This window comes from Egretta garzetta, unplaced genomic scaffold, assembly GCF_000687185.1.
Source record: "Egretta garzetta isolate BGI_Z169 unplaced genomic scaffold, ASM68718v1 scaffold322, whole genome shotgun sequence".
In the NCBI taxonomy this organism is placed as follows: Eukaryota; Metazoa; Chordata; class Aves; order Pelecaniformes; family Ardeidae; genus Egretta; species Egretta garzetta.
Window position 1 is genome coordinate 4,531,124 of NW_009259044.1, and position 27,940 is coordinate 4,559,063.

At 42.5% G+C, this 27,940-nt stretch overlaps 1 protein-coding gene across 1 annotated transcript in view; it reads left to right on the forward strand.

Annotated features, from left to right (window-relative positions):
- Window positions 1–27,940, forward strand: part of AKAP13 (A-kinase anchoring protein 13) — a 99,902-nt gene that overhangs the window by 34,424 nt on the left and 37,538 nt on the right. The window contains exons 3-7 of the mRNA XM_035890615.1: window positions 2,168–2,249; window positions 6,060–6,196; window positions 12,903–13,246; window positions 22,517–22,700; window positions 23,961–24,069. Of these exons, the coding sequence (XP_035746508.1) occupies window positions 2,168–2,249; window positions 6,060–6,196; window positions 12,903–13,246; window positions 22,517–22,700; window positions 23,961–24,069 (856 nt within the window). The remainder of the gene's footprint in view (window positions 1–2,167; window positions 2,250–6,059; window positions 6,197–12,902; window positions 13,247–22,516; window positions 22,701–23,960; window positions 24,070–27,940) is intronic.

The following is a 27,940-nucleotide window of genomic DNA, read 5'->3' on the forward strand; positions in this document are numbered from 1 at the left end:
CTTTCCCTCTCCATCTCCCGTTTAATACATGTGTAATAGTCTAGTTTAATATATATGTAGTATATGTAAAAAGCAGGAGATGAGCATACAGGTGTGTGCATCTATGCATGCAGTAGGGGTGCAGGGAAGGATGGGATCTTAGATGTATGTACATATAGGGGTCGGATGGGATCGTAGAGCAATGTATGCATAATGCATATGTATGAGCAGGGGCAGTGAGCAACTAATCCTAAGTGTACATCAGAGCATGCATATCCAAGAAAAATAGCCTGTAAAATTGCATGGAGGTGGAGAGGGACGTTCAGGTAGGACACGCACTGAGGTTGCCCTGAGACCTGACTTGGGTACAGCATGAAGTCTCCTTTGCCTCTCCTGGCAGACTCTTGCTCATTTTTCCCCTCTCAGATCTTCTCTGCTCCTTCCCTGTCTCCCCCAGTAAGAGCTGCTGGCTGGAGAAGGTCACACCACCCTCTTAGATTATAGCTGAGCCTGACTTGGAGCAGCAGAAAGGGCCTAGCTGACCTGTCAAAGGCCCTTCCAACACCATTTTGTCATGACAGAAGTATGGAGGAGGAGGACAAAACCTAAGGAAGAAAAATGTGCCGTAGAAAGTAGCTGTCAGGTCGAGGGGAGCAGAGCATTGACTCTGCGGTGTGGCGAGCAGGAGGTGAGCGGAGGAGCTGGCAGGAGCCTCTCCAGTGAAGGGCAGGGGGATGGAGCCAGCCCGGTGAGGAGCACCAGCCAACAACTGCAAATAACAAGTTCCATGATCTCAGCAAGAAAGTGAAAAAGGACGTGGGTCATTAGTCAAAGCAGCAAGTCAGGTCAAGGGTAGGAGAGTCTTGTTTTTTCTTTATTTTAAAAAAAATATATATATAATTCAAAGGAAAAAAGTGCATTTCATATCGTGGGAGAAAGGAGAACATCAAGGGGATGAGAATCCAGCAAGGGACTGCAGAAAAAGGAGCAGGATTAAGAAGGAAATTTGAAGAACAGGTCAGAGGCAAAAAGTAAATGGTAAAAATTCTCTATTTGACAGAGAGAGGGAAAAGGAAATTATTTCAGGAGAGAAAAGGAAAACCAGAGAGAAGGTAGGAGAAATAGTTGGCATCTAAAATCAGGCAAAGTCATGCATTTCTGTAGCTTTCTTTTAGCTACAACATAACATGCGTGAGATCCTGTGTTGTGAGGCAGGTCAGGAGGGGAAACAACTCTGGGTTTTGTGATGCGGGACGTGGGATTGTCCGGGCGAGATTTGCTTGCGTTTGACAAGTAGAGGCGTTTGGCTAGGAGGAACAGCAGAGCTGCTGAAGGAGAGAGAGCAAAGGGGCTTCCAGAGTCTACCAGCTGTAGATAAAAGCGATGGAAAGCCTGTGTTGGGTGAGCCAAGGGTTGTGGATAGTCCAGCAAACTTCAGAGTCGGAATGTTGAACAACACAACCCAAGTGAGGAAGAGTAAAGCAGAGGCAGTCGGGGGAGAAGACTGAGAGCCAATCAGTCATCCTTGCTGAAAGACTGGAAGTCATGGAAGGGGTGAGGGACAGGGTGAGATGGTAAAAGCTGATGTTGAAATAGACCATGTGATGTGTCTCAGTGTTAAAATAGGGGGGTTCCAACATCATCATCATCATCATTTCAGTTAATGCGCCCACAAAGTGCTGCTGGTTCTCACTACGACCTGGGCACTTCCCTAGCCCTCGTTTCCACATTATCAGAGCTCCTTACTATCTTTAAGGTAATTATCTTTAGAGCAATATGGGTGGTAAGGAGTTGCTATTCTGTAGATAGCAAACCGAGGCATAAAGCAGAGGAATATCTTGCCTGCAGTCCCGCTACAAATGGAAGTGAGAATTGAAGCCAGATTTCTTCAGCTAGTAGCTTAAATGCTGGCTCATCTTCCCTCTGAACTCCTTCCCTGAGTGGGAGCCACCTTGAAATCATACTTTCCACGGAGAAATAATTTTTTGGCATATTTTAATGGTTTGTTTAGTGATGCTAAAAAAAAAAAAAAAAAAGGCGTAAGTTACTTTTGAGGTTTTTATTACGGGGTCAAAATTAAGCCATAACTGTGTATCTGCTGGTCGATGCAGGGTGGCATTGCAGAAGAGGCTAACGGGGATGTTAACGACATCGGCCTTTCTTTGATTTGCTCTGGTCTGTTTTTCAGATAAACCGCGAAAGCTGGTGTTCGCTGGAGCCATGTCCCGATTCTTCCCTGCTGGAGCGCAAGCGGACGCGGGAGTCTCCAGGTGAGCAGCATGCCGGTGGCGGCTCCAGACGAGCAGCCCTCTGGTTCTCCTCACCTTTTCTTTCCTTCTTTTTCTTCTTATTTTTGACATCCTAGCCTTGATGGGTAAAATACATAAACTAAAGAAAATGGGTAATGAATCTGCCGTGAGTCATAGTTAGCACATGGCTGTAACACTTGACTCGCTGTGTGGTGTGTCACCTTCTTAAGTAATTACGCATTTGAAGTACTTCGTATTTCAATTTTTTTCTTTTTTTTTTTAAATTGACTTGAAAGGGGTGATGGGGGACACAGACATGGTTTCTAGCTAAAAGGATAATACAGTAAAAGAAAAAAAAGTCAGAAATTTAAACTCCTGAATACATATTTAGATCCAAATCAGTGGCTTGTTTTTATTTATTTCTTTTTTTCTCCTGGAAGTTGCCATGATTTTCAGGCTTCAGGAAGCAGGAAGGTTGTTCAGAGCCATCGTTCCCACACCCTTCCCACCAGCCACGCTGAGCTTTCAGCCCTGCGTGCTGGCTGGTGCTTTCTGGCTTTTCCACTGGGACAGAAAACCTTGTCTGGGCAAGTTTCAAAGAGGGATTGGTGTCCAAGATAACAAAAAACCCATTTCCTTTCATTGAATTCTGCTTGTTTGAAACAAGTAGAGTAAATTATCAGGGCCCTGAATAGCGACTTTGCTTGGACTGTTGATAGAGGGGACACTTCTTGCCTTGCTCGTTACGAGCAGGGGTCTCACCTGAAACTCCTTCCGTTTAGCTGAGAGACTTGGAAGGAAAACAGGGATTGAATCACTGACTCTCAGTGTGAAATTCAAACCCAGTCTTTTCAGAGTGTAGGCTAAGAAGGAATAATTTGGGTAACTGACCTGAGAGGTTTATCCTAGGTAGAAGTTCTAGTTCTCATTAAAGTTAACTAAGTGCTTTTTTATTTAAAAAGAAATAGTCCTGTGTTTAGAATAGTCATGAACAGTGAATAGCTGCTTTAAGAGTGTTTTACGGGACAACCTGAGGTATCACCATGCTGCTGCTTTCCTAATTGTGTCCCCGAATCCCTTGCCTCTTGGTATGATGTTTTGACACTTCAGGCAAGTGTTACCACGCTCCGTTTGGCTGCAAAATGACATGCGCTCGTTTGACTTGCCACATCTATAGCCATGTATTCATAGGGATCAATATTAGTTAGATACTTATTAATTATCTAGTGCAATATCTTACTATAGAAATACAATGTTATGTAAACAGGTAGCCGTATATACAAATATATATTAATAATTACAGTAATACCTGTCTGTAACACAAGCACAAAGAGGCAGGTTTTTAAGCTGGTTAATGTGCTCTCTGGCTGGCCCGAAGCAGCAGGAAGATCTCGGGCTCTGCAGGTTCTGGCCTCTCTAGCAATAACATCGTTACTGCACACGCATCCCACCGGCTGCTCTGCGCCGTGTCCAGAGGGCAAGAAAAATCTGGCAGCACCTATCGGCAGTGAACCCCCTAGCTGTGGTAATGCGGCTGACTTGAAAATACACAACTTGATAGGGAATTAGATCTTTTTCACCTGCTGAATAATCCTCCTGAAATGGCTCGGCAAATCTTAGAAGGCAACTCCAGAAACCGTAGCTTCTCGTTTTCTGTCAGTGGTTTTCAAATGAAATGCCTGGAGGAGTGTGGCAGATACACAGCTATCAGCATGGAATTGGAGGACAAGGCTTTGGAAAATGTATGTAGAAGAGTTGCTTGGAAATTTTCTTCCGAGGGCTTTTTACTGTGTAATTTTTTTTTTTGCCTCTATATTATGTGCAGAAATATTACAATCATCGTTGTATTTTCTCCTGTACCTGCCCCGAGAGGAGCGGATGAGCACGGTTGTGCTGTCGGTCCGGGGTGGGTGTGTGATGGGAGTCACGGTCCCCGTGTCAGGGCAGGGCTGCCACCAGGGCTCACCAGGTCACGGGTGTGGGAGACGGAGCTCAGTGTTGTGCAATGCCTGTGCAGGTTAAATCAAAGAAAACAAACCCAATGAGGTAACTGAGAAAAGGAGGCGGGGGAAGATGACACACACACACCCCCACACCCCCCCCAAACAACCAAAATTAAAGGTGAGGAGAGGGTTTGGGGGGTGTGTGGGTCCCCATCACTCTGCTCCTCATCGTGCCTGCCCGCTGCTTCATCTCCTCTGTCCCTCAGAGGCTCCTGCAGAGCCTCTTGCTGCCTCTCGTGTTTTATTGTCGGAGCGAGGTATCTGTCCCTTGGCACATCTGGACCGTCCCCGCTGATTTTCCACTGGAACGTGGCTCGAGCCCCTTTGTTTTTCAGTCTGGGCTGCGGACACGCTCTGCGGGCTGCCAGCTGGACGGCCGGCACCCTGGCCCGCTCCCTTACAGCCTCTCCATCTCTTCTTTGCTTTTCCCTTCTTTTCCCGCCCCCACCCCCCCAACCTCCCTCTTCTCTTTCCCCTCCCTTCTCCCCCTCGGTGATGGAAAAGCAGTTCAGATTTTCCAGATTTACCGAAAGGGGAACAGACCCAGGGAGCAGCCGCCCCGCCTCCAATAAGTGCTTTTCCAATTCTCCACTGTGTGGAAACTCCTCTGCAGGGTAATGGGGTTTCCAACCGGTTTCGGCTCCCATGTGCCCGAAATGGGGACAGCCCTGCTGCCACCAGTAAATGAACATCATTCCATCTGACAGTGGCTTGCTCCCATCGGCTGGGCTGTGCCTGGGGTGTTTGATAGCTGCTGTCAGGCGCAGGTTAAGGATGGGGAAGGGAAAAAGGTGGTTTCATGCTACCCAGACCTGTCGTCATTGCATCGATGTATAAGGGTGGCGTAGCCAAGGGTGGAGTTAGTCAGGTGTGACTTAAGAGTGGACTGATACTTTATGCCCCGGCTCCTCTCCGGGGAGCTAAGCATGTTTTGCATCTGTTTAGTTAGAGCAGGTTGCAAAACAGCACCTTTCTTTTTTTTTAAAAAATACTAATAATCCAAAAATATTTTGAGTGGGGAGAAAAGAATGTTCGGTTATTGCCAAAATTGTCATTAATACTTTTGCCTGAAGGCTGAACAAATGAAATTATATACAGGCATTATTGATGCAAATACACATCTGTTAAGGTTTTTGGAAGGGAAAGGCTTTCTCAGTGGCTGTAGTCTGTATTTGTGTTGCTCATCACCCCGATACAAAGAGCCGGAAGCATTTTAGAAAGGAGTTACAGAAGCTTTAGAATTTAAAAAGACACTTAATTTTTGAATCTTAAGAAAGCAAAGCTTGTCACAGAGGTCATACTAGTGTTTTTTCAGTGAGAAGTATAAAAGAAGGAATGAAATAATCTTTCCCTCTCTAAACGGGCAGAGAGGGGAAGATTATTTCATTCCTTCTTTTATTGGCATTTAGAGAGAAGTGATTGGTTTTAATTGAGAAAGAAGGCAAATATTAAGTTCTTTCTACATTTATTGAATATAAATCTGATTTTGCATTTGCTGCCATCGATGGGAAACTTCCTGTAATGCTCAGTGTGGGGTACCTGATGCACAGCGTATTTATCCACACCTCAAGCTACAAGCATACATGGCTGCTCAATGCAGAATTTCTGTTTGCACCACCTACTTTGATGATGCATTAAAAAGGAGTTTTAAACTCTTGAATAAATTCTTTAAAAATTTGCAGGCATGGTTGTGGGAGGTGAACACAACCTTATAAAGCTGTGTTTACTGTTGGGTTTAAATCCTTGAATTTACTGAGCGTATGTGAGTTGGATGTATGGATGCTACAGAAAGCATCAGACCATAACTCTTCCTGCTTTGCTCCCATAGAATGTGAGAATTTCTTGGAGGATGGGCTGAGGAGCGTCTGTGCCTCGTCACACAGTGTCCTTAAAAGAGAGTCCGGGAGCGAGTCTGACCTCTTCCCCTTGCCTGGTGATGGGATGGAAGACCTTGTCTTTGGAAAGGTAGGAAAGCCTGGCTGGGATATGGTTAAAAAAGCTCAAGGCCTGATTCAATAAACACGTACTGCAAACTCACATCATCTTGGTTTCGCTGGTGAGTGAGAAACCTGGAAGCAATTATCCTGGAACGGAATAGATGGGAAGGATCTGGTCCTCTCTTCGGATGCAGCGACATGAGGGATGTATTTACTTGCAGCAGAATTCCAAAACCCATGCAGCCCACAGTGTTAAAAAGATGAAAGTAATTTTGACTGTCCAAGAGTAAATCAGGCGCTAGAGAAGCAGTTGAAAAGGTGGATTTTCTTGCAAGATCATTAGGGATTGCGCAGATGGTATGAAAGCCATCTTTAACTCCTGTAACAAAGAGCTTTTCTCCAGCAGATGATGACCTCTGCGCTGACACCTTCAGAATCGTATACTGTTATTCTCAGAGGAACCAATGTTTTTCTGCAAATGCAGTCTGACTCCCTGGGTAGGAAGGAAACACTCTAAATACTTCAGGCCAATTCCAATGAATAGTTTTGTTACCCAGGCGACATACCTCCAATGCCTCTTTGCGTGCAAGTAGGAGGAAAATGTTTTCAGTTTTGCTTAAAATCAACAATAGAAATCATTACTAACCTTATCCCTTTGTGTTGCTCATGGCTGAGAAGGGGAAGGAGGGGTGGGTGAGACCTGAGATCCAGAGTAGCCTCCTGAACAGAGGAGGCCCTGCTTCAGCATCAGTCTTCTGCTGCCTGCATCAGAGCAGCCTGAACTTATTCAGAGTGTGATTAGGTTTTCCTTTTTAAGTATTGTCTTGCTGGCAATTGATGTTCTTATTGCCATAAGTAGAGGATGAAAAAGCACCCAGAAAGAACAGTAGATAGATGCAAAATCAAAGAGGATGTGAACCTTCCTTAGAGTAGCCATCACCTTGGTCTCGGCTCTGTGAAATCACCCGCTTAGCTGCAGCTCCAGCTTACCTGTTGGAGCAGGCACAATTCCTCCTCTGACAAACTAAACTTGAATAAATTTCACACTTGCTTTCAGAGAAATCTATTTAATGAAACAAAATTCTGTTTGCTTTAAATCAAATCAGATGACGGTGAATATTTTCCAGTGGGACGGGAAACACCACAGCCCAGGCTAAGTGATCTCATGTGCTATAAATGAACAGTAAAGTCATCCTTAATGCATGTGGTAGGGCACAGAGCTCACAAGCCTCACCCTTTCCCATCTTACTCCCAAAGTGATGTGGGACCCTGGATTTTAAGACTATAAGGCTGTTTAGCAGAGCAGAAGACTGTCTTCAGTTTTCTCGTGTAGAATGGCACGAATTACGACAGCCGACTGCCATTTGAGCCTGATTTAATGCTTGTATGGGGATGCGTGGGAGAAGAGTGCTGTGGGAACACAGTAGATTTTGTATGGTACAGAATTTTTGCTTTTTCCCTTTCTTATGTGGAAAGTTTCCTTCTCCAAATACGTGAAAGAAAAAATAAAAAGAACAGGTCGTGCAATGTAGTGGGGATGCTGCAGGGAAAAGGAGGAGGTGGGAGGGAAGGCAGATCTTCAATTGCCAGTGGAGAGTGGGCAGAGGGAGGAAATTATTTTCTTTATAGAGAGGGAATTTCTTAATTTGGCAGCCTTTGTATTGTTCTAATTATGCGGTGGATTGCAGACTTCATCTCCAAATGGGTTTAAAAGGTTCCTGAGTTGAGTTTAGGAAGTTATTTGAAGCTAATCTTGACCTCAGTCACTTTTTTGTCTCTGCTTTGCTGACCAACTCGATTCCTTGTCTCCTTCCTCAGAATTTATCTGAGTACCTTTTCTACAGTTGAAGTTATTTCCAGAAGGACCAGAGACGCTAGTTTAGTGCTGTGAGCTCATTCCTTAATTCAGTCTTTTTTTTTTTCTTTTTTTTTTTTGTTAAACTACTGAGCCCAGCTAGTTATAAATATTTTAAAGAATCACTAAAATAAGTGCTGGATGTCATCTTTCTTCCGAAAAATATTGTTAGATGCATGTCTTGGTTGTAGTTGGTTAGTTATAAGCCTATTAAGTAGTACAATTTCAATATCAAATTGGGAAGAGAGAGAACATGTTTATGAACAAAAAGAGGATCCCAAACCTCTCGGTGTCATGATGATTGTTGTTGTCACCAGTCCTGTTCTTCTTTCTCCTTTGTGTGGAGCAAGAGTTGAACTTCCATCTGTTAGAGTTTTGGTTTTTACTACAGAAATCACTCCTCCTCTGTTAACTGCTTAATACATTACAATAAATTTAGGAAGAACAAGCCCTTGTCTGTCCAGGGTCTTTGGGGTGCTTCCATAGACATCACCTGAAACTCTTAGATTTTAAGGCCTGGTTCTACCCCAGGACCATGAAGAATTGGGGGCTGTGAGGTCACAAAATCTGCAGGTACCTTAAACTGACCCTGGTGATCGGTGCATTCTCTCATTGCTGTCTCCTGTGCTTGTCATCTTTTTTTTTTTTTTTTTTTTTTTTGTCCTGAATGACACATGCTGAGCTGTGCAAGATGAACTGCTGGGTTCAGAGAGCTTTAGCATTAAAACCTGACTTGCCTTTTCAGACTTAAGAGGCCATTGCTGAAATCCAGAAATCGCTTCCAACATGAGGTCTAAGGCTTCAGCAAAATGTTTTATTTTTTTTTTTTTTTTTGCGTCAGCGCTTCATTCCCATGTCCTCGTCATCCTGCTTTTCCTTCTCTGTCTGAGCCATCTGGGCAGGCTTTGCAACGCCCTCCTCCTTGAGTGATTAATGCTGCATAAGGTCATTTCTCACAATCATCTGGCAACGTCCTGGGGCATAGCCCACACGCTTTGCTCATCTTAACTTTTAACCTGCCACTGAAATTCAGCATTACTGGGAAGTTTTTTAATGTGTCTCTTGGGAAATGATTCAGACGAGAGGCCCTTGGGAAGTCAGGGACTGACAGATCATTGTCAAAGGAAGGGGTTGCAACTCAACCCCTTGAATTTTATTTAATTTCTGCCTTTGTTTTGCTTTGCCCAAGGAAATACGCAAATAGATAAATATTTTGCATTTATTTTCTCAGAATTATTGTTTCTCTTTAAAAAAAACCAAAAAAAACACAACAACCTAATCACCATGCAAAAAACCCTGAAACCTGAAGGAATAAAAGTTTGAAGAGAGAGGCTTTCACCAGGGGAAGACTCCTCCACTCCAAATCATAAAAATTGTGATAAATAATAGGATGCCACTATTGAGGTTACTTTTAGGGACCCTGGAGCCATAGGCAAATCCAAAAAAAAAAATTGCTCTGCTAGATTATATATCAAGCCAACCAAAGACGTTGACTCCTTTAGTGTAATGGTATGCCAAATAAACTTCAGGATGCTAGGGTTTAATTTTTTACATCTTTATTTTTCTTTTAAATACTGCACCACCTTTCTTTTCTTTGTCACATGGAAGATCAGGGGAAAGAGTAAATTTGTGTCTCAGCACTTTGCATGTTGTCATCACGAAAATGATTGAAAGAACATTTTAATTCCGCTTAATCAAGACCTCCTACAGATGGAGGGATTTAGTTGAAGAAGTTATCTTATACCCCCACCATGCTAGTGATTTCTCTTATCCCTGTTCATGAAGAAGTACGTACGTTCTTTCTCAGGAAACTCATTTTTTATGCCTTATCTCATTTTTTCTTACTAGCTTCCTCACCAAGAACTGTTTCTGAGAGCAAGGATGATGCCCATTAGCGCATGTCCGTAAAGGCTCTTATCAGCCCTGAGTTTTATGGTCACAGTTAAGGGTTGAATTCATTGAGGTGCAATGCAGCAAGCTTAACTTGAAGAAAATTAGTATTTCTTTAACGTTTCATTTTTTCCTGTAGGAAAAGAACACATTAGAAACAAAACCCCCCACATTTCTATTCTTCAAACAGGGTATTCTCTTACTCAGATAGGATTAGAGGGCAATGCATATTTGCTGGCACTTGGCCAGATAGCTAATTTTTTGCAGAGGTGGCTACAATACAGATGTTTCTTAGATGTGTCAGCCACACTTGGCATTTTGCAGACAGAGTCCTGAGCTTTCATATTAACTGTTTTGTTTTTTTTTTTCTGAAACAAAGCAAAAAAATCATTTAAATGAAGACAGTCACTTTAGAGGAATAAGCATCGGCCACAAGTTCAAGGGAATTGTTTATTGTGTTCTGTAGTCAGACAGATGCTCAAGGTAAAAGTTAAAAGGGACCAAATATATTTGACATTTTTCTGGTATTTCTTTGAACTGCACTTTATGGCAGAAACCCTGAATCTTCCCTGCTAGGGAAACGTGTTCTGTTCTGCATTTTAAACTGGAGCCGCATTCTCATCTGGGAAATAAAAATTCTTCTTTTTACTCTAATTCTTCCCTACATAATTTGATGTTCTGCACTATTTCTGCTAGATTTGCATCCAAATTTAATGTTTCCAAACTGTCCCATCCTTGCACTGTCCAGCTGGCCAGTAGCCCCCTCTCCTCCTGCTGTGCTGCCCTCATGTCTGACAGTATTTGCCCGTGTCTCAGAAAAGCAAAGCAGACTGAAGGAGACTGCTTTATTTGTCTGAATTTAAGCAATTCAGTAAGCTCTCAGCATGACTGACACAAATATAGGATTGTCTTGAATAACGTCGTCAAAAACTTTATGGGGCATCAGTTTCAGTTCTCTCTTGTTGTAACACAGAATCACAGAATCGCAAGGGTTGGAAGGGGCCTCTTCCTATTTCAGTGTGTCAAATCCAATACTTTGCATTACAGTATGAGTTTACTATTAAAGGATTTACACAAACTCACCATTAATATTTGACATTCCTTACCGTGGAATGAAGGCTTTTGGAGGGGTATATTTTTAATGTGTTTTTTACTATTTTGTGTTTAAAAGGTATATTGTACTTTGGTGTTGTGCTGGGGATGCTGTCCTTTTTTTTTTTTTTTTTTCCTTTTTTCTGTGATGGATGTGAGAGGGGAAATAGTGTGACAGCATTTATTTAAACTACCTTAGGAACATTATTGTGTACCTGCTAAACTGAAATAAGAATAAAAAATAGCCGAACTTGAAACAGGGCTTCCCTCTAAATAGTGAAATATGTGATTAGAATACTTTTTGAACATCTCGCTTTCTTTTTATATAACATAATAAATTGTAATAATTTGTTGTTATTAAGAAGAAGCTTTTAGCTTATAATGTGTGCCCCTCAAAAAAGCACAGAAGAGCAAAAGTGCCTGGAGCATGTAATGCTGCTGGCCTTGAGGGAAGTCGGGGCGGTGGGATCCGAGGTGAGGACTTAGGTGACCCTGCTTTAGCAGGAGGGTTGGACTGGATGATCCCCCGAGGTCCCTTCCAACCCTTGCCATTCTGTGATTCTGTGACTGCCCTGGGGCAGCACCGCTCCCCTTCGCCCTGGCCCGCGTGGGTTTTGATGCCCGTCTCTCCCTTCTGAGAACGGGATTTTGTAGCCCGTTGTCTCCTGCCAAATGAGAGCTGACAGCCTGCAGCTCCTTGGGCGCTCCGCTTCTGCTGAGACCCACCGAGCCTGCTATTTGAAGACAATTAACTGCTGTGGCTTTGCTGAATAGTCTATTATATATGATCTGACAGATCATTCTGCCTATTATTATTTTAAATGATACAGTGCAGGGCTCTGCAGGAGAATAAATTGAAACTTCCCACGTCAGTCCCTTGGGGCAAACGCCATTTCAGACTGAAGGTGATGTCAGAGAGAGATGCTTGTGTTTTTTTTTATGCTAGCCACGGGGAATACAGAATACGCTCGGGCTCTTCTCAGGCTGTATGGTCAGCATGTGGCCTTTGGCCAAAGAGAACCAGTTTGGCTTCCACTTAATGCTTTTGGAGCAAACTAAACCAAAAAATTGCAGTGTGAGTCGAGACCTGTAATACAGGGCGGCTGATCCTGTGGAATGATATTTTTCAATTACAGCTGGATTTGAAAAATGCTGCAAACCCTGGCATTAACTTTCTGCTTAATGGAAAGTAGGGGAAGATGGTGATTAAACCTTTTATTTTTTTTCTGTCTGTTTTCTACTACTGTATAATTGTCCCTTTTGTGCTGCATGATGCAGTGGAACAGTGTGTTGCCCTGGAGCTCTCGTGGCTAAGAACTACAAACCCATCCCAGGTCCCACAGGAGAGGCTGGAGTTTGTCGTCTGGAGTCAGGATGACCCAGTTCCCCATTAACCGCTCTCAGCCATTAACACCTGGTAAAACTTTGGCAATTTTACGGCACCTTGACCGATAACAGGTTCAGACAGAAATGGCGAGAGGAGCGGGATTTGCTGTGCAGGATGAAATGTGGAATTGGAGAGAGGAAGGCAGGCAGGGGTTGTGGCAACCAGGGACTCATGGGGTAGAAGAGGTTGCTCTGTAGAGCATTTCAAACTCTTTTGAAACCAGAGCAAAAAGTCTTATTTCTAGTGATGGTTAATGTGCTATCAGCTAGGAAATCTCTCATCTCGTGTGAAATACAAAATACTTCTGTTTATTTAAAATGTTAAATATATTGACTTCATTAAGTGTTCAAGATCAGGTTGGATGGGGCTTTCTGAGCAATCTGATCTAGTGAACAGTGTTTCTGCCTGTGGCAGGGGGGTTGGACTAGATGATCTTTAGAGGTCGCTTCCAACCCAAATCAGTCTATGATTTTACCTTAATATATTTTTAATTTTTCTTATCCACAGCAGCCTGAAGAGGAGCAGTCCGCATGCGATGTCACCAGCTCCAGTTCCTCTGCAGATGACACCATGTCCCTGGAGAGGAACTCATCCCTGGGCAGCGACACGTCCCTTCCCTTCCCACCGACGGTGAACTTCGTCCAGCCCAAGGACAGGCACAGCCTGGATGGCAGCTGCACCAACATGGTGGCCGCAGAGGGGGGGGAGAAGGAAGAAGAGCTGGACAGTATCACGGATGTGCCCACTCATTCCTCCGTCTTACGAAACTCCATGCGGCCGCTGTCACCTTTCCGTCGACACAGCTGGGGGCCGGGAAAGAATGCCACCAACGAAGCAGAAATAAATCAGAGGAGGTGAGTGAAGAGCTGCTTTGATTTACTTTGCACCCACTCATACATATTTATTTAAGTTTGGGCTTGCATGATAAAACAGATAACTGAGGATGTCACTTCTGATTATTTCTTTTTCACTCATCGGGATCAAGACAATCTCCTAATGAACGTATGTTTGTTTGGGTTTTTTTAACTAACTTTCAGGATTAAAGTACTTAATACCTGCAGTACACTTGAGCTTTCCAGAGCAAATGGAAATACCTTGGGACAGGTCTGTCACCACACCTTTCTATATGAAGGGCTTTGTTAAAGGAATTATTGGAGTGTTAAATCTCTTACAAAGCAAACATGACCATTATTGCTCTGATTGTATTAAGAGATAGCACAGGCACCAGAGTTTTAAAAAAAAGGTGTGGAGACTCCTCATTTGGCTTAGTGGTGAGATGGGTAGTCTCCTTTTCACGGAACTGGGTCCACTTCAGTCTCTCATGGACAGCAAGTCCCATCTAACTCACCACCAATGTCCCCGGTGGCGCCCTAGAAGATTCACAAGGGAAATTTTGCCTTTTGTTCTTTCAGAAGATACAAGAGGGAGAGGTATAACAGCCACGTGAGTGTGTAAATGCTGGTGCCAAGTGACTGTGGGAAGAAAAGGTGCTCAGCCCCCTATCTGAGTGGGGAAAAATATGAAGTAAGGAAGACGCACACCAGTACCGTACTTGGTGCAAGGTTCCCCACCATGCTCTGCGCCGTTCAGCATCTGGGCTGCTGGACACTTGGGGTCAAACTCTGCATGTTCTGAAAGCAGTGAAGGTTTGGCCAGGTTCTTAGTGCATTTCAATGCTTCCAGAGCAGGGGTGGCCAATTGTTTTAGCAGGGTCAGGGTGCCATATCCTCCCTTCCCACCCGTGTAGACTTGTGGCGTGCAGTGCAGAGCTGCTCTCCAGGCTGCCTGCTGCCATCTTCATGGCCATGGGTCTACTTTTACAATAAACAGAGCCGTGGCATTTGGTGATGCCATTAAATTAAAACTGGCCCCTCACAGCAGGTTCCTGGTAAATTGTTACTGATCCATTGGGATAATCCGGTGAGAGGCAGCAGCTTCCCATCAGTAATATGTGCATCCTTTACATGTTAGGAGCTGTGGGTATCACTAAAAGAATATCATAGACCCTTTAGATTTTAAAGCCAATGTTGAAAAACGTTCAGGACCCTCTGAGTAACATAGGGTGAAAGATTTATTATTATTATTGCTGCTGTTGTTGCTGTTTACCACTGCCACCTTTTTCTTGGCTTCATTCCTGGACCCCAGGTAATATTTAAATGCATTAAGTAATACCCATCTTTTTAAAGCTACAAAAGAGTCAGCATAAGATATACATACAGGTTTATGACAGAATGAGTCCATAAGCTCATAAACTCATTTGGAGAGATTTATTTTTAAGTGTAGGACCTGTTATGTAAAGATTTCTGAGGGTAATAAACTGCATAGCTGGCAATTACTGCTAACAGTTAACAGATGGGGTTAAATTCTTCTGCGTCAGACTTTGGAGGCTATTTCTGATATGAGAAAATATATTCATTGTAAATGTAAGAAAATTTGAGCTAAAGGAACAGTAATTATTCTCATGTGTTCTTAGATACAGCTGCCACTACACAAAGATAGCTGTCACATAGGTTAATTAAAAAAGAAAAGCTGGGTGGGTCTTTGCTGCTGATTTGGTTCCTGTTTGTTTTTATGTTTCTGTTACAAAGGAATTTGGATTATTTGGGTTTGGTTTTTTTTCTTTGTTCTTTTCATACGTGGCTGTTGAGATTGAGATTCTGGTTGCTTAGTGAGCAACAACAAATACTGAGGAAGTGAAGCCCAAACAAGTGACTTTCATAGAAATCAGTTAAATTCAGGGTGTTTGCTTATTCATTTATTTCACACGCAGTAGATAGTTTTCCATTTAAAGGGGAAAAGCCCTTACTGTAATTTGCCTTTTGCAAACCTTTGAAATGAAGTAACACGGAGCACAAGCCTTAGCTAAGGTTTGTCCTGCTGACGAACAGGACCTGTGCTGCTCCCACCGCCTGCCACCCCTTGTCTGTGCTCCCTTTCCTTCTCTGGGCACCCGTGGAGCTTCCTTGCTCCATGGGTGAGCAGGTTCCACTCACTAAATGAGCAGAAAATGAACCAAATATAAAGCATACTGGCCACTAAAACCAACCCAAGGATTAGAACTGGGCTGCGCAGCCAGGAAGAGGAATGGGATGGGAGGCTGAGCTCTAAGACGTGCCTCCTGCTCCAGCCCCCATCCACACCAAAAATAGTCTTTCCCCTGATGGCAAAGGTAGCTAAGTCAAACTTAGAGCTGCTGATACAGGACCCAAAGAGCTTACAGAAAAAAAATCAGTTGTCTGTAGGATTTGGTCTTTTCCAGTGTTACATGTTTTCTGTTTGTAAGAGGGACGAGCATAAAAGTTTGTTCACAGAAAAGATCAGAAAAAATGTAATCATCTTAAATAAAATGTGAAAACATGCTCAGTTCCCCTTCGTTTCCCCTCTCTCTCCTCAAATGCACTTCACAGATAATCCTCATGTCTACATTTTGCTATTAAAAATACAAAGAAAACTTAACAAGGCTGCCACAAAAGGATGTTCATCCTTCGGTTAATTCCTGACATTCACAGCGGATTTGAAATGCCTGTCTTTCAACAATGGTGCAGTGTTTTTACCGTTTGGTTCCAAGGAAAGAAATGCCAGCTTTTTTTTTTTTTTTCCACTGATGGATTAAGCACTGCAAAACTGGAGCTGGTGTTAATCACGGCTGCTAACAGCTTCTGTCAAATGGTTTGTCCTTACCTAAGCCTTAAACTGACCTCACCTTGGCAGCAGCTAAGTTGCAATGTGGTCAATACCTGCGAAACCTTCTTTCTGTATTTAAAAAAAACCAAAAAACAAAACAAAAACAAAAAAACAAAAAAACCACAAACAAACAAACAAAAAAAACCCCAAACAAACCAAAAAGACAAAAAAACCCCAAACAACAACAAAAAAAAACCAAACAAAAAACAAACCCACCAAAGCACAGATTTATTTGTAAAAGAGAGAGGAGGAAAAGAGAGACTCATTCTTTCCTTTAGTATTTAATTTTGTGTTTTCCCTGTATTTCCGTTTCCTCTGTTGTTCATTTGTTGGGGATATTTTTCCTTCAGCTGCCGTTTGTTCATTTTTTTCCATTCAAGCTGCTGACCACTCTCCATGATTCATTTTCAGTTCAATGCGAGTTCTGGGGGATGGTATAAAGAAGCCTCCCATTCATAGGAGAAGGTACAAAGCCAACTAACGTGACTAACCGTTTTGTGTTTGAATGTCTACTAACTCCCTACTGTCATGTTAGTAAACCTGTAGCACCTCTTGAAGCGCTGGCATTAGAGCTGTGCATCCCACTTGGCTGCTTTCTCTCTCCAGTCTGGCCCAGGGTGGTTTCTCTGACCCCCGGAGCACACGCTCAAGCCATTTTCTCCAGGATGATATGTTAATAACTTGGAGAAATCTCAGATATCCTTTTTTTGGCCTTTGCCATGTGTAGGATTTGGAGTTGTATTAAAATAATTGTTTACCTGTGAGCATGTGCGCAATTTGGATTTAAAGCACATCAGAGGCTCCTGCCAAGGCTTGCAGGAGGGGCACCTGGGGAGGGGATGCATCAGAACCGATCTTGGAGTTGGAGAATACTCTGCAGATCTGCAGCTGGTTGAATTAAATGGCTTTAATTTGCTCTTTTGCTGTTTTTTAAAATCATCGTCCTAAAAAGTAGAAAATAAGCATTTTTTTCTTTACTTCCATGTGTGGTTTTTTTTTTCCTGTGTAGCAAACTTTCAGTTCCTCATCCATCATGCAGATATGCATTCTCAGTCATGTAACCTTTGCGCTGTCTATTAACATACAAAATAGGACACTTTGATTTTTTGACACAGCAGACATGTGGACTGTCCACACCTGTACATTTTTAGGCTAAGAAAAAAAAAAAAGAGAAGTTTAACCTCCCCCCTTCAGTGTTTCAACCTCTTCTCATGTCCTACCACCTGTTACCTCTCCTGACGTGGCAGGTTAACTCAGGATTTAGTTTCCCTTGAAATGGATGGGGTTTTGTGCGTGTGTGTAAACAGACTACCATATTTCCACATATGGAAAAAAAATGCTACCATGATGTTATTACCAAAAAAGTCACCACGCCATCAGCATAAATGAAGCCATATGAGCAGTGCTGTACAGTTCAGGAGAGGGGTCTTAAAAAATAATTTAAAAAATAAAAAGGCACAAGAAAGAACAAGCTTTTTTACTTCTATGAAGCCACTTCATTTGCATCACTCTGTGCTCTGGAGGAAGTGCAGTACTCGTCTTCTCAGCTCATGCAAACGAACATCTTTTTACCATTTGTCTATTAAGGCTCCTCTCTAGGATCTGTGTTGGTATTCAGAGTTGTCATATCCTGAAACACTGAGCTTACGCGTAGAATAAAGAAAATGTCTCACATAGGCAACCAAAAATACCTAGTCATATCTGAAGTGTGTGGTATTTCTTTCATAAGCATTCTCTCTTGGGTTTGGTTTGTTTTTTTTTTCCTGGCCTCCCAGCCATTTTGGTATCATCCTCTCTAACCCCAGTTGCAGAGCAACAGCCTGAAGATAATTCCAGCAGTTGATGCCCTCCCACAAGGCTGATGTATACGACAGCTCATCCCCCCTCCCCAAGTCGTCTTCTCTGAAGGGGTTTTGCATGCTCTGCATTGATCTTGTTTGGTTTTTATGGTGTTGCCAACAGATTGTGGGTGGCTTCCCAGCAGGACTGTAATTCTGTAAGACTGCTTTCCACAGCCCTTTCCAAAAGGTCTTTTTCCTTCTCCAAGACCTTCTACCACTTCCAGGCTTCTCCCAACAGATATGCATGGGTTCTCTCTTTCCCAAAAAAAATTCTTCTGCTTTTCTTCCCTGCAGTTTTAGCATCCAGGATTGTCCCTGTAACGTGGCAATGGGCAGGAACAGAAGCATCTTTTAAAGTGCACTATCTCATGTAAATGTGGCATCATTTCTTTAACGAGGAAAACCCTCTCTCATTTAACTGAGAAGTGAGCACACAAGAGTTACTAACTTTTGCAAACAAGTCAACATAAGCGTAGCTCCACGGGTCCACAAAGCCCGGTATTCCTGGGGAAGCAAGGAGAGGGGAGGCAGGAATGATACCTTCCTTGGGATACTTTCTCAGCCTCCACCTAGTTTCCACCAGGCAGGTTTTACTGACCTGCTGGGAGGCTGGACCCAAGCCTGAGAGTACAGACTGAGACGCATGACGGAGATGGGTTTCCTGTGGCCAGGACTTGGTTCTTTTATGATCTCAAGTATTTTATTCCTCCCATCCCTTACTAATACTTACATCTGCCACCATGGTTTAGTGGGATGATGATGATAAAGTGCTTGGAAATATTGGCATGTTATAGGAAGGTATGTCTTCATGAAGAATGCTTATGGTACAGGGCTGAGAGCTACTGGTGAAGCATACCTGGAGCTTTGGGGTGCAAAGCATGGGTACTTTGGGTGTATCCTCACTCAGTTAACATCCTTAGTAAAACAGGTAGCAATTGTCTGAACTCCACCATTGAACACCAACCACCAAACCCTTCCTGAATGTTTACAGTATTGTACTGCGTGTGAAAACTATACGAGGACTTGGCATGAGACGATGCAGTCAGTGGCTTTAAACCTTCCCCTGTGCTCTCTGAGGCTTCTGGCACTCGCACATCCTGGCCCAGGGATGCTTAGGCTTGTTCTGCCCTTTTTGTAGGCTCCTGGCCTGGAGCAAAGCGTGGCCTGGCCGTGTCCTCTCCTTGCGTGTATCACAGGCCAGGGGCTGGGAGCAGGACTTGCACAGTGCCGCTCTGGTAGTTCTGTGCTGATGCAAAATCCCCTTCAGACGACATATGTTTCCTGGACAGCTTTCACAGGATTTAGGGATCCTTTATACGGCATAGCTGACAAGAAGATTGACTTCTCTGTCTGCAAAACCTGCAACTGAGGCATGAGCTGACAGAGGAAAAAAATAGCAAAAACAGTATTTAAAATAACAACCAGTATATTTGCGTTCTGTATTCACACTTCTTATGCCTTTCATGATGCAGCTTGGGACTCTTTTGGGGTATGGGAGCTGAAAGGTTTTCTAGTCAAAGTACTATTTCAAGGAGTCTTGACTTAATCCCAAGGTAATAGTAAAATGAGCCTGTTTTATTCTTGCAGCCTCTTTCACTGATTTGCTGTGCAGCGTTTAAGAATGTAACTCCTTATTTTTCCCAAGTGTAGCCTGAGGTTATTAATACTTGTATGGAAGGGACTTAAAGGATTAAATGTCTGTAAGGGATTCTTCTGATTTGGGGATGAGAGGTACCAGACAAAAACTAATAATTACTAACACAATGGCTGTGTGTGGTTACTTATGCAAAATAGGCTTCCGTGTGCCTTGTTTTCCCCAAAAACTTTGCTCCCCACAAGGAGGAGCAGTTTCTCCAGTACGTTGCATACTCGCCAATGGGATCAGTTTGGGGGAAGCGTGGGCTGTCCTGCTACCCATTTGGTGGCCACGTCAGTCACTTGGAGCACTCGGGTGTGTTCTGGGAGCCAGAAATCAATAGTAGCTACTGCATTATTTCTGAGTGCTTGGGTTTGGGTTTTTTTTTTTTTAAGATGTGCAAGAATGAGAGTCTTAACATTCCCCTGTTCCGTAACAATCCAGTAATCACAGCCCTTTTCCTTTCTTTGCCTTTTTCAATGTTCCTAGTTTGAGCTGGTGTCCCTCTGGCGTACAGTTCATTGCCATGGGTCCTGACTTTACTTGTAGAAGGTACGGTATGAACAAATGTGCAGCAGCAGCAAAGGAGCACTGCAAATGCCCTGTCGTCAGCTTTTTGTGCATCGCCTTTTCCGCTGCTGCTCTGGCTGAAGTGTGCACGTGTTTTGTTTGCTTCATCTGCTTCTTCAGCAATTCGTCTTGGGAATGGGTCTTCTGAACTGGGGTGCAGGTGAAGGTGGTGGCTGCTTTTCACTGGCCTTCAGCATTAAACAAGCTGCACTGTTGGTTTGATCTGCTCTATTCTGTGATGATTTAAGGTGTGTTTTTGCTGCAGCAATGATCGTAGCAATAATTGTGACAGCCAAAGAATCAAAATGAGAGCTAATGTGATTCAGCACCGCTTTGTTCTGGATGGATCTCATAAAGGATTTAAGTTCACACAGAGCTGCTCTTTGTCAATTGAAAGATCTAGTTTCTTCTTCAGAGAGGCTAATCATGTAAAACTTTCTGTAAAAAAAAACCAATCTGATAGCCACAGATGAAGATTTCCCAGTCATTTAAAGCTTGCATTTTCTGTAGAAAGTCCCGGAATTGGGGTTGATGCTGGTGGGTGAGATCTTTGCCTGATGTTGCTGGAAGCCAGTCTCCCGGATTTTATAGCTTCTGAGTTCTTCTGGCAGTTCCTGTTGGTTGTGGGTAGAGCTATTAAACTCTTTTTCTGAAGACTAGATATTAAGAAGTCAATTATGTCCTTCCCATTACAGATTTAATTACATTTGATCTGTATACCCCAACCAACAATTACAGACCAATATTGCCAACTGATGACTATTTTGTGTGCTATCTGATATTTGCAGTTTTGAGCTGTTTGTGTCACGACAAAATACATGATTTTTTTCTGCACTCTATAGGACCATTTTAATCACCTTGGGATGCAAGAAAAAAAAGTTTCCTCTGCCCTAAATAATCTGTAGAAATGGGACTGATTTCTCTTTGTGGGTGTTTTAGAATAAACTTTACAATGCCTGCTATTGATAGACATTGAGTCAAAATCTTCTTAAAGCAGTCTAAATTGCAAGTGCCTCAATGAGCCTTCTTCCTCATTAGCTAACATGAAAAAAGCCTTAAAAAATTAAGTAAATCTTATTTAAGTTTTATTGCCATTTTTGCTTTGAAGATGCGTATTTATCAATCACTTAATGCTTCTAAGGGAATGCAGATCAGTAATCACTTCCATGCAAGCCTACCTGAATTTAAAGGTCCCCTGCTTGTTTAAATAATCTGTACAATCCTCAGTGTTTTCCTTTCACTTGCTTCTATGTTAGCTTGTTGGCCAATGTCAGGATTAACCTCCAGTTGGGATATATATCCAGGATAGGCCTTGCTTCAAGCTGGCAGGACTTTGTGTGCATAAAATCCAACATTGTGCCAGTGTGCCAGGAGGTGAATCTGCAAAGCTTGCACGGTACCCAAACTGCCACTGCAGGGGGTTTATCGATGCTTGGGCACGAGGAGCAAGAGGGTCGGAAGCAGAGTATCAGGGCCAAGATACATCAGATGGAAGTAGTCACATGTGAAAGCAGGGCTGTTTTGTATAGGTGAGAAGAGAGTGTATCAGCCTTTTTCTATAGAGGTCGCTTGTCTATCCGCAGCGGTCTCTACAGAGGTGGACCAAACCTTTTATTCCTACCGGTTCTGCAAGCAAAAGTTTGGTATTTTGTTTAGCTTTGAGTGATTATGTCTGGCTCAATCGGACAGACCTAGCTTCATCAGCAAACGATAAAATAGGATTGATTGGCTGATAGAAACAACATTTATTGGAAAAAAAAAAAAAAAACAGAAACAGAAAAGGAAAAAGGGAAAAAAAAAACAAAAACCAAAAACAGAAAGAAAAGGAAAAAAATAAACCAACTTTGGCAGAAAGAAGGACATTATCAGTGCTGAGGTTTTGTGCAGTGGCAAGTGCACAGACTGAGAGGATGAACGTTATGTGCAGCCCAGAGCTGATTTTGTGGCTGCTGGTAGGGTGGTGACCCAGGGCATGCAGCACTGTGCTGTACAAGGTAGTTTAATTTGGGTGGCTTTAAGCCCAGGGACAACCTAATGTGGAAATACCAAAATCTTCAGAAGCAGTGTTTCTAGATTTTCCTGCGCATCATTCAAGAAGGAGGGGGAAAAAAAAAGTGGGAAAGCCCATTGACCAAGAGTTTGAATGGTTGTTCTCAAGGAACTACTGTTAAGGCACAAAGATGCTGCTATATTAGTTACGAAGAAAATAGAAATTTCTCCACTGCTATCTGCACTTGGTCGTTGAGAAGTAACGTGCTGAGGAATAACATCAGCATTTCTCTGCAGGGTTCAGTTAGTGACTGCGTTGTGTTTTACACTTGAAGGTGCTAAGTGCTGAAGGGCACCAGTTCCTAAGAATTTGTCAGGATCTAACCCCTGTGATTTCTCTTCAGTTACAGCCTAGAAGGCCTTGCTGGAGACTCTGGTGAGAACAAGAAGCCTTCTACGAACTTAGAGGCTTCTTCTCTGAGCTCGAAAGACCTCAGGCGGAGTCCGCTTGCCAGCAATCAGTGCGGGTCCCTGGTCTTGCTCACCGAAGAACTGGAGCAAGGGGAAATCAGAGACTATGATCACCAGGTAAAGCTGTCCAACTATTGTTAGATTTCTAGAAAATGCTGCATCGATGTTTTGAAGTAATTTTCCCAAGTCACAGTTCTGCTGTGAAGGCTTCCACCCTGTATATGTAATATTATCGAAGTCTTCCATCTTTAACACAGAGGAATTTCCTCCTGTGTTAAATTTGCTACTTGGTTCTTTGGGGCAATGTGGTTGGTGTGTGAGGTCTTAGGGTGGAGAACAAGAAATTTCCCAGTTTTCTTCCACTGATTGCATGAGTAATCATGGAAAAGTTATTAACTTTTTAGCATGGATATAGTGATACTATCATAGGTGTTGTAAGGCTTCCGCAATTAATGCTTATGCTGCTTTTTGCAGACCTGAAATACACACAAGGACCAAGTAGTAATTTATCTGTTAAAGTTTTCAGGTTTGTTTTCATATCATAGGAAGAAAATTACTTTTTTTTTTTCTTCTTTCATAAGCGTAACCAGAATCAAAAGGCCCCTTGTTATAAGCAACATTAAGCAAAATGTTAATTGCCTATTAAGAAAATTCAGAGTGATCTCTCTCTGGAGCGGAAGTCTGTGATAGCTATTAAGGACAGATGGGTCACAAGATTATGAGAGTCTCAGCTTATTTTTATTAAAGAAGCAGTTATAGTCTTAAATGCTATAAATACTCTGGATTTCTGAGTTTGAAGTTTCAGCCATAGTATTTTCTGGGTTCCTGCCAGAATCATTAGCCAGGCAGTCTGTTTACCTCCTAGAGTCACTGCTGTACATCAAGGCAGTAAACGGGTCTTACAAGATCTGGCCTGCAAGAGCTGTTACGTCAAGACTCTCATGTCTTCACTTGCTTTGAGGAATGGCTTTTTTGGGGATCAGATTTTTTTTACCGTGTTGAGCCACAGTCTAGTTATGCTGAGGAGTTGGAATCACAGCAGTCTTTTCAGTGGCCATTCAGTGGCAGTTAACAATATCCACCCAGTAATATCTTGCAAGAAAATCAAGCAGCCAGAGTCTCTCTGGTTGTTGCATAGTTAGTTGTCTTACACTTGGAAGACAAAGCAAGATGTTGCATTTCACCTGTGCCACACCGATTGCATTTTTTGTGGTCCTTGCTTTTCTCACCTATTACCTTGTACGGGGATCGTTTCAATTTTCTGCTGTTTGAAACTGGGAATGTCAGTAAACATGAGCACTGAACTGTGGTCTGTAGCTGGGATGGTGCTGTCGTGCTTGACATCTTTGCTCAGTGTGGTTATTTTCTGTTCTGCAGATGCATCAAACATCGCAGCCGCAAGGATTTAATTTCTGTTCTTCCGCTGTTTCATCTCCACTGACCAAATCTATGTCTCTAATGTCAATTAGTAAACAAGTGCTGGACAGTGAGTAATGCAATTTTCCCTTACCCTTATCCATTCTGTCATCTGTATTATTAAGTATATCTACCTTCCCAAGGCAGAATTTGCTCGTACCTGCTCTCGCTTTCCTATATTATGTGAAATATATGTTTCACTGCTGCATGGAATTGTGGGTGGAAAGGGAGAACTCATTCAGGGTAGATCCATATTTTGTTCTTCCCAGCATATTCCTGGTATTTCCAGTACTGTTTGGTTTCTTTGTTTTTTTCTTAATTAGACTACTGGTAGGAAGACTCTGAGTTATTGAGTTCGTTATTAAAAAAAAGAAAAAAATTGAATTTTGCATCCTTTCAGAATTTCTTCCTTTAATGTCGAGGTAAATTTCACTGGAGATCTTATTTTCCTACTTCTGGATTTTTTTGGAAAGTTGATACGTGAATACTTCAGAATCCATGTCTTGGTCTCCTTAGGGAAGTTTGTTTCTATTTATTTTGAGTTACATGTTTTGGGGCGGTTAGGCATAATTTATTGAATCTCATTCCTGACAAAAATAATAAAAGATGATTAGGTGAAATTTTTCAGTTTAGCTTAATTGAAGCGATAACAAGCACTTAATTTTGCAACTTGACTGAATTGATTCTTTCAGCTGAAAAAGTCATTCAAAAGGCTGCAGCTGGATGTGCTTAGGAAGGGCTATGTTACACATGTTTTCATTTTATTAATTGCCAGCCAGAAACTGTATTGACATTTTAGATCATGTCTTGTCAATCGGTGTTGGTCTCTGATCTTTTCCTCTTTATTAACATGCTCCTTCCTTGCAAAGCTGAACAAGGGAAAGGTGCTTTTAAGAAAGGCATCTTATTCATTTGGGAGGTTTGCTGGAGGGAGCTCACAGAGATGATGCTTTGTAGGAGGCAGTTCTAAATTCTTTGCCATCCTTCACATATGATTAATAAGCAAGTGGCCTAACGGATGTGTCCCCCAGCAACGGTAACCAAAACGCTGTCAGATCTGGCGTAAAGAGGCCAGCTCTTACTCTGTGTAATGGCGCGCCCTCTTTCCTCCTTGGGCTGAAGGCCTTCATTATTGTTTTTTGAAGCAACCAATTTATTGGCATTGCATCCAGTTGCTAACCCAACACCATAAATTATCAGCTAGTTCCCAGAAAACACGCTCTTGCTGACTGTGGGAGCTTGGCTGGCTGAGGCTCGTCCACCTTGCCCTTGAGATTTTTCTTCAGGCCCATGCGGGGGATTACGACAGCGGAGGATTTGTGCCTCCATCTTGGAATCGGACAACTCACCGCCGTCCTGCTCTTCTCTATCTTATGACCCACGTTAAAAATGCCTTCGAAGCCTGAGCTGGTGGTAGGCAGGTTTGATTATCCCATCTTCTTCTCGAGTTGGCCTAGCCACAATGGTCTCATTAAGAGAGAAGGAAAAGAGAAGATGCAGTAAGCTTTCCAGAGGGGCTGTGGAAGAAATAGCAGGGTTAGTCTTCTGCTTTGAGGCGGATGTCTGTGAGTTTTGGACACTGGTGTTAAAAATTACTAACGCTTCTGTGAGCTTTATTTTCTCAGCAGTTAATTTGCGACACCCCAGAAGGGCCTCGTTTTTATAGGAAGGTGGTTTCTGAAAATCAATGCATTTGAGGCGGCTGATGCGAGCATCCAAAGGGGTTACTCACCTTGAAAATTTAGGTCATGGATTCTCTTCTCAACTCTGACACTTTCCTGACCTTGGAAACGTCAGTAAATCACTTCACTCTTCCTCAGTCATGTTGAAAGAGGAATAGTGTTACTTGAGTTTTGACCATAAGTGCGTGTGAAGCAGCTTAGTGCCTTTTATGAGGTCTCAGTGTATAAACAACCTTGTATCACCTAGGTTTGACATTCATATTATTGCAGCAGAATACTTCAGAGTTATTTAAGAATAAATCCTTGATTTCATGGAGGTGAATTCAAGGAAAACTTTAATTCTTCATTCCACTTGCATAACTTTGTGATAGGTGTTTAAAAAATAATTTTCTGATCCCTGCAAATGTGTCTAAATAGGCAGAAAGCAACATGTTCTGCACAAAAGCTTAAAAAACTAAATCAAAATGAATAAATGTATGGAGGGCTTTCTCTTACTTTTCTCATTTATTATCATATGTACTGAGGCAGGAGCAATTTCCTAGACTGAGTTTCTAGCTTGCGCTCCATCTGATGTCTCAGATGTTCCAAGAGCTGCTGTGGCCATTCACAACTGTTAATCCTTCAGCATTTTATAGAGGGAGGTCACAAGAGCTGTTGGCTGGAGTGCTCAGAAGACTGCTTTCGGCTTTGGAATAGCCAATTTCCAGTGTGGAGCATTGTTATAAAGCCAGGAACTGCTATAAATAAAACCACTGAAATGGAAGTTGAATTGAACTGTACTGGAGGAGGTGGTTCTATTTACAGTAAAGTATTATTGTTCATCTTGACTTTTAGTCTAAATAGAGAGTAGACTACAGAAGAAAGCAAGTAGTGTTGCCTAGTCATGTTCTTCAGGTCTGGGACACTTGAACAACTCCTTTGAAAGGCAGTCTAAACAAAATTAATGCATGAACCTTCCTAAGAATTCTTTAGTTTAAATGCTTTTCATTGGGTCCCTCTAGGTTTGTTCTGCTTACGTTGGAAAAGCGCTCACATAATTTTAGTGAAATCACCTCTAGGCAATTGGCATTTATGACTAATGGCTGAAGGAAGATTTCAGGGGAGTTTGCTTTGCATTGCTTGCATTGTGTTGGATCTTCCTCAGATAATATTTTTATAATCTGAATTGAGTTTTGAGGTACATCAGCAATACAGAAAATCATCTTTGTATGTGGCTGTAGGGACATGTTTTATTCAGGGAGAGTAATAATTGCTACTTCTTTCTCTTGGAATTTTAACACTGATAAACTCTTTAGGTTCTTTTCCCTGTTGTGCAAGCGAATTGATTTAGCCATGCCATGGAATGGTTTAAAAGGCCCCGAATATATGCCCTGGAGGTGTTTAAGGTGGATACTTAATGTAGGACCCTTAGGTCAGACTTGTCCCAGGGGCAGTTTCTCCAGCCCTGTCCCAGTCTTCTTTCCCAAGGACACACCATGTGAGCGATGGGTATCCAGCAACCTGACATTGGTCAATTCACAGCTCAGAGGTTTCCACCTGTGCTTGTACGATTAGAAGGTTTGGGAAATAAGCCCTTGGGCATCTCCATAAGAGGCTGCATAGCAATTTCAGCTAAGACTGGCTAGCTGGCTCCTGCATCTCTTTTCAGGGAAGATTGTACTTCTAAAGAACTGTTCGAAGCTGCTGCTGTGCAAGAGCTGCTCTTAAAGATAAACTATTTTTAAACAGGAATTACGTTAAACCCTTTTAATTTGCAAAGTTTGCAGATGAGGGCATGAACAAATAGCAGGGATTCCTGGAGAAGTGCATAGTACAGGAAGATAAATACAACTTTACAAATAGAAATAAGCAGAAGACAGAGCAGGAATATGTCTGAGAAATGATGACTGAACTTCTCTCTATCCTACTGATAATGGGAGATTTGATCTCACAGACTGATCGCTGAGTTTGCACTGTGTTTGGGGGAGACTTCTTTCAGGCCAGGCCAGGAGAGGGTGCAGAGTGGCGTTTCTCATGTTTAGGCAGTTTAAAGGATTAAATAAAATCCTTAAAGTAAGTATTGTGAGTTTTAGAAGAAGGCAGGAAAAGAGATGATTCTTTTTTCTGTTTTATTGTGGAGAAGAAAAGAAAGGAAATTTATGTCTCTCCATTTTAAAGCTGGAAGCCTTTAAGGGTGTAACATTACAGAAATTGTATTGGTTTTTCTTAGAGGTAGAAGTGGCAAGAACCTCCCTAGGTAGATAAACACTTCAGATAAGG